The sequence below is a fragment of the Corylus avellana genome, chromosome ca9 (genome assembly GCF_901000735.1).
Source record: "Corylus avellana chromosome ca9, CavTom2PMs-1.0".
Classification (NCBI taxonomy): Eukaryota; Viridiplantae; Streptophyta; class Magnoliopsida; order Fagales; family Betulaceae; genus Corylus; species Corylus avellana.
This window is the reverse complement of record NC_081549.1, coordinates 18,160,189-18,166,521: the sequence shown is the minus strand read 5'-3', so window position 1 is coordinate 18,166,521 and position 6,333 is coordinate 18,160,189. Positions and strand designations below refer to the sequence as shown.

The 6,333-nt window shown below is 39.1% G+C and overlaps 1 protein-coding gene across 1 annotated transcript; it reads left to right on the top strand.

The window, feature by feature from the left end:
- Positions 1-1,524: 1,524 nt before the first annotated feature.
- On the top strand, positions 1,525-5,853 carry LOC132161824 (ankyrin repeat-containing protein ITN1). Its single transcript, XM_059572020.1, has 4 exons — positions 1,525-1,568; positions 1,983-2,504; positions 3,069-3,478; positions 4,704-5,853. The coding sequence occupies exons 1-4, from the start codon at positions 1,547-1,549 to the stop codon at positions 5,523-5,525; spliced, it is 1,776 nt and encodes a 591-aa protein (XP_059428003.1). The 5' UTR covers positions 1,525-1,546; the 3' UTR covers positions 5,526-5,853.
- Positions 5,854-6,333: the final 480 nt, after the last annotated feature.

Below are 6,333 nucleotides of genomic sequence, written 5' to 3'. Positions count from 1 at the left end.
TCCCCAAGGACTTTGAAAGTAAATCTGTCCGATAACTTCCACCATTGCATAAGAGATGATTGAATTGTCTCTCTGCTAATCATTCGGTCCGCCACCAATTTTGCCAACACACAAGCTTGACCAAAAGTTTCCTCTTCAATCAACTCCTCGCTCTGAAAAGATAACTCCATTCCTCATCCTCCATCAATGATAAGTTCTCCCGCATTATAGCTAGATTGTCCGCCGTACAGAATCAAAAAAATACAAGTCAAGACTATATGCTTTCACAGGCAAACTTGGAAAAATCAGTACCTTCTCATCTAGGGTTGTCTAGAGAGAAAACTCTTCCGCATTTTATTATAATATAAATTAAATGATTAAACAATTTAATCTTTAAAATCGTACGTTTTTTAAAACACACCCATTGTCTATAGTATAAAACCATGATTTTATATATATATATATATTTTTTCAATTACACTCTCAAACGAGGTACTTTTTTCAATTTTGTTTAGAAACACGCTACTAGCCAGCAAAGTTGCAGGGCCAGGCACACTCTTAATGGATTAGACTTTAGAGGGTGATATGGTTAGAATTTCGGCATAAGACTTAGTGACCACCTTTGGGGCATCTTTGATTGAAGATTAGAGCAATTATTAGAATTCTCTGAAGGCGAGTTATGGTTTTTCTTACTCATAATGAAAAGTACACTTGGAAGTAGAGGATCTGGTATTTGATAATGTCCTAGGCGGATTTACAGATATGTAACCCACACCAATGAAAAACTTGAATGAAGAGATTTGAGCGACAAAGGCCTGAAGAAACACAACCCTAAGAAAGTAAAAATGGAAAAAATCATGTGGATGATATCGAGCCAACGATGAAAGGAAAGAAAACAATGGCGGACAATGCTAAGGTTGAAGAAGGCAAATAATATATGTGATGAGACGGGTTGGACATATAAGAGACTTAAAGGATATGATGTTGAAAATGGTATAACCCTATTAAAGAAAATAAATGCCACGTTTCACCTCAGATAAGGGAATTGAGCCGACAATACTCTCTTTTAGGTGTTAGTTGGAGTCCTTAGAAGTATATTTTGAGAATGGTTTAATTCCTTAAAAGAAGACCGTTTTGAAGAAATCTTGCACAGTATTTGAAGAAAAGACCCGTTATAACTTTGAAGATGCCAGGCTGGTCAGCCAAAAAATGGCCGTTATTTCGTTATACGGTAGTAGCTTCTTATTAGATATATCCAAGATATCGCTTTTTTACTATTGTTAATTTTACTTTTATAATAATAAATTACTATTGTTAATTTGATATTAAGCTGACATGGCCCTCGATGGTCAAAATGGTAGACCCCACGGTGTTAACCGTCTGATATTCTTTTAGTTATCCGCCTCCATATCTCTTTTCCTTTCCCGTCCGGCGGCGAACCCAACCCCTCTGGTCTTTTCCCGCCACCTTTTCTGCTCCAGAGAATTTATTCCTATGAAAACATATAAACAAATAAATAAATTCTTATAATTATGAAACGGTAGGGCTTGTTTTCAACGATCTCCTAATGGAGTCAATATGCGAAGAAGGTAATTCTCTTTCTCTCCCCTCTCTGTCGTTTAATTTGTGATGTAATAATGCCCTGTTTGGTTGCTGAGAAAGCGCAGGAAAAGAAAAAGGAATCAAATAGAATGGTTTGATTTTACGTTTTGTTTCGTTTTTTTTGGTATTGAACGTACATTTCCTGAGCTAAGTTGAACGATTTTTGGAAAATGTAGCATCTCCTTTTACTAAGTTTTCTCGGAATTCAAACGGTGGTTTTTCAGAATTAAAACCACGGCATTTTTGGAAAATGTAGAACCTCCTTTGTGTCATTTCTTTTTCCTCTGTTTTCTCGGAAACCAAACTGAGGTTAAGATCTTAGTTTGCTCGCTATTTCTAATCAATTTGGTTCAAAATTTGTACTCACGGGTTTATTCTAATCAAAATGGTTGGTTGTGAAGGAGGCGAGACGGATCTGGAGAAGGGCATGGGCCTGGGCCTGAATGCCGGCACTCTCTCCGAACCGCCAACTCCGAAGACGCCAACTTTGGTTTTATCCGGTTCCGGTAAGGCTCTGCTGGTTTCCAATTCCAGTAAGTCCCTCATTGTATCGAATTCCGGCAAGCGGATCGATAAGAAGAAGTTCGTGAAGCAGGTGACCGGTCGCCACAACGACACGGAGCTCCACTTGGCTGCGCAACGAGGCGATTTGGCCGCCGTGAAGCAGATTCTCGGAGAAATCGATTCGCAGATGGTGGGGACTCTGAGCGGCGCGGAGTTTGATGCCGAGGTGCTGAATATAAGGTCGGCGATCGTGAATGAGGTGAACGAGTTGGGAGAGACGGCCCTGTTTTCTGCCGCCGAGAAGGGGCATCTTAATGTGGTGAAGGAGCTGCTGCAGTATACAACTGAGGAGGGCATTTTGTTGAAGAATCGTTCTGGGTTTGATCCACTGCACATTGCTGCAAGTCAAGGTCACCAAGGTAATCCCTTGAATTTGATTTTGTGGTGTAATGTAATCTTTGGTCTCACTATTGCTTTGTTTGATTAAGCGCTGTTTAGAAAGTTTGTGAGTTTTTTAAGATAAGTGGTGATTTAGCAAGGTATTAGAGCAAAAATTTTGAATTTTAACATTGTTTCCCTTATTCGCCTCTCATTTCACTTAAATTGATGATGATGACATGCCTTTAGCATATTCTTAGACAAAAAATCTTTTGTTGAATCTTTTCATGGCTCTATAGATAATTTGATAAGGGAATGACTTTTTATGTGTTTCAGAATACGGTTTAAGGGATAAACAATGAGCTTTTGATCCGTAGAGCAAAGCCCATTATGGTTAAGATCATTATCTAATCCTAAGATTAATATCCCGGTTTTCTTAAAGCATTTATTAAAATTAAATCTTCTAAAAAAATAGGTTTACATTCTTTCTAAATTGAATTTTGGAGTAGTGCTGTGTCCATTGTTCAATATGTGCAGCTATTGAATGTTTATTGCAACTTGCATGCTTTCTGGGCTATCCGCAACTCATTTACTATCTTATGCAGCCATTGTCCAGGTGCTATTAGACCATGACCCCAGGCTAAGCAAAACATTTGGACAGTCAAATGCAACCCCTCTGATATCTGCTGCCACACGGGGACATACAGCAGTAGTTAATGAATTGCTGTCAACAGATTCTAGCTTGCTGGAGATATCAAGATCCAATGGGAAGAATGCATTACATTTAGCTGCCCGACAGGGGCATGTAGACGTGGTAAAAGCATTGCTTGACAAGGATCCACAATTAGCTCGAAGGACAGATAAGAAAGGGCAGACCGCTCTGCATATGGCTGTGAAAGGGGTTAGCTGTGACGTGGTGAGGTTGCTTCTTGAGGCAGATGCAGCTATTGTCATGCTCCCAGACAAGTTTGGCAATACTGCGTTACATGTAGCCACCAGGAAAAAGCGTGCAGAGGTAATCATTGTTATTGCTAAAGTTCTTCTGTTTGGATATAACTGTTTTCTTACCACAGTTATGATTATCGCCTTAACTTGATGCTTCTCATCCTTATGAGAAGGGTGCAAATCAGGCTGAGATGGTCAAGTAACTTCTAGTTCTTCCCAGAATTAAATGCTTCAAGCTTTATTTGGGGCTGGTTTGAGGAAATCTTGACAAAGCATTGAGATACAAGTTTGAATTTTGCTTTCTTACTCTTAAGCTTAGCTCGACCTGAAACATAATGATACTAGAACATGAGATATTACTTTAATTACTTGAGGTTAGGCCACAATATATCTTCTATTTTTGTATTCATCCTGACGAATGATTATCCCTAACTCCTTAAATCCCTTATCCATACCGAGATGAATGATAGACCTACACCTTTGAGAGGTGGATAAGTACTACCACGGATACGGGGCCTTTGGTTAAGTCATCAAATGTCGATGTAACACATTTCTTATAGATGTATTCTCTAAGAGATATGCTGTGTCAGGCTGGCCCAAACTTAGCTCATAGGCAACTCATCACATTCTGAGATGAGCTGAGTACCAATGGAAATTATCAAATGCCAAATACTGTCTTTTGTATGATTTTTTGTAGGATAAACGGTCACCAAGTGAACTAATTTGCTGCTATAGCCAATTGCAAGAATTACACGAAAGGGGGGTCATTTCTGAGGACATTTACCCTAAATAAGCCACTAGAATTCGAATTAGTGGTTTCTAGAAGCCATTCTTCCTCAAAGATGGATCAAATACACTTCAAAAATTATACAAAGGCACCTTTAATGTACTCCACTGAGAATTGGTTCAGAAACAAACTATACTCGAGCTCCAAAACCCCCAATCCTCAAGCTATCGCTCCAAAAACAAAGGAGTATTTTCAGTTGAGAGGATCATGATATAGGTTTGGATTTTATTTGTCTCACATATAACATGACTGGTGATATACGATGGATCATGCATTCATAACAAGCCATGGGATTCACGTGGCTCTATTGGGCTTCGTTTTTCTGACTTTTGATTTCCATCAAGTATCTTCCTATAACTTTGCATTTTTTTTTTTTCATTTTATAAATTTAGATGTATATACCCCATCAATTGTCATGTGTGGATGCAAAATACTTAGCAATCCATAATGATCATAATGTTAAAATGTCAATTGAACTTCAGCAATTATGACACATTATTTCTTGCAGATAGTGAATGAGCTGTTACTGCTTCCTGACACTAATGTGAATGCCTTAACAAGAGACCATAAAACAGCCTTTGACATAGCTGAAGGACTCCCCTTCTCAGAAGAAGCCTCAGAAATCAAAGAGTGCTTGGCTGGTTATGGTGCTGTTAGAGCAAATGAACTTAACCAGCCACGAGATGAGCTTAGAAAAACTGTCACAGAAATTAAAAAAGATGTACACATACAGCTTGAACAAACCCGCAAAACCAACAGGAACATGAATGGAATTGCCAACGAGCTCCGTAAGCTTCACAGAGAAGGAATCAACAACGCCACCAACTCAGTCACGGTGGTTGCTGTGCTCTTTGCCACCGTTGCATTTGCAGCAATTTTTACTGTTCCTGGTGGTGATGAGGATAGTGGGAAGGCTGTGACAGCGAGCAGTCCATCATTCAAGATCTTCTTCATCTTTAATGCTATCGCGCTCTTCACGTCATTGGCGGTCGTGGTGGTACAAATCACACTTGTCAGAGGGGAGATGAAGTCCGAGAGGCAGGTTGTGGAGGTGATCAATAAGCTGATGTGGTTGGCCTCTGTTTGCACCACAGTTGCATTTATCTCTTCCTCTTACATAGTGGTTGGTCGACATAACCGGTGGGCTGCAATTCTTATTACAGTTATAGGGGCAGTCACTATGGCAGGAGTACTTGGAACCATGACATTTTACGTGGTTAGGTCCAAACGGACTCGTAGAGTGAGGAAGAGAGAGTTGTCAAGGTGTCGAACCAACTCATGGCATGACTCTGAGTCTGATACAGAAGTAAACCCAATTTATGCCATTTGATATTAAGCCTGGTTTTGACTTTTGACATATCAAGAGAAGAGAAAAGAAAGAGAGCAGTTTATGCAAGAAGAGGTTTCATGCTGTTGATACAAAATCTCAGGATAAGAATGTTGTCGCATATGGATATGGCTTTCTTGGAAGCAGAGGAATCTTTGTTTGGAGCAAAACTAGTCAGTAATCCCGAATCTTTAGAGGAAACAATTGAGAATATGATGTGGTTATTGTATGATATACTTGATTGATGATATGAATTATGGTATCCCAATTGAGATAACATAGCGTTTGGTTATTTGTAGATCCAATTTTTTATTGCGAATCTACTCATTCTTCTTCTTCTTTTTTGGCCTGCAAATGTGAATGTCTGTTTAGTGATATTCCACATCTGAAGTTGCATACATTATGCTGATGTAATTCTTATGATTATGCTCAAAGTGCACACTTTGATCCTTATACTCCACCCGTGCTCCCCCAGCCCTTTTCATGGGCTGCTTCTTTTGCAGGTTGATTGATTATAAATTTTGTCGCAGGTTATCAAATGTTGGTCCAACATTGTCTTTTGGTTGTAAAATATTTTTAGTAATTTGAACTAACCCGGAATGGCTATTCGAATGTTCTTGCTTTTGCAGATAAGAGGTAGAGTTCCAATCGGATGATTCAGGTCAATGGTACTCATTCAAAAACAGATTTGATGCCAAGGTGGAATTTTGTGGTAATTCTCATTTCTTTTCCTGGTGCCTTACTTTATGTTTACTCTTCTCATGTTCTGTTCTTACAATCTCTTCTTGGATTTTCTGGTTCTTCTGGATGA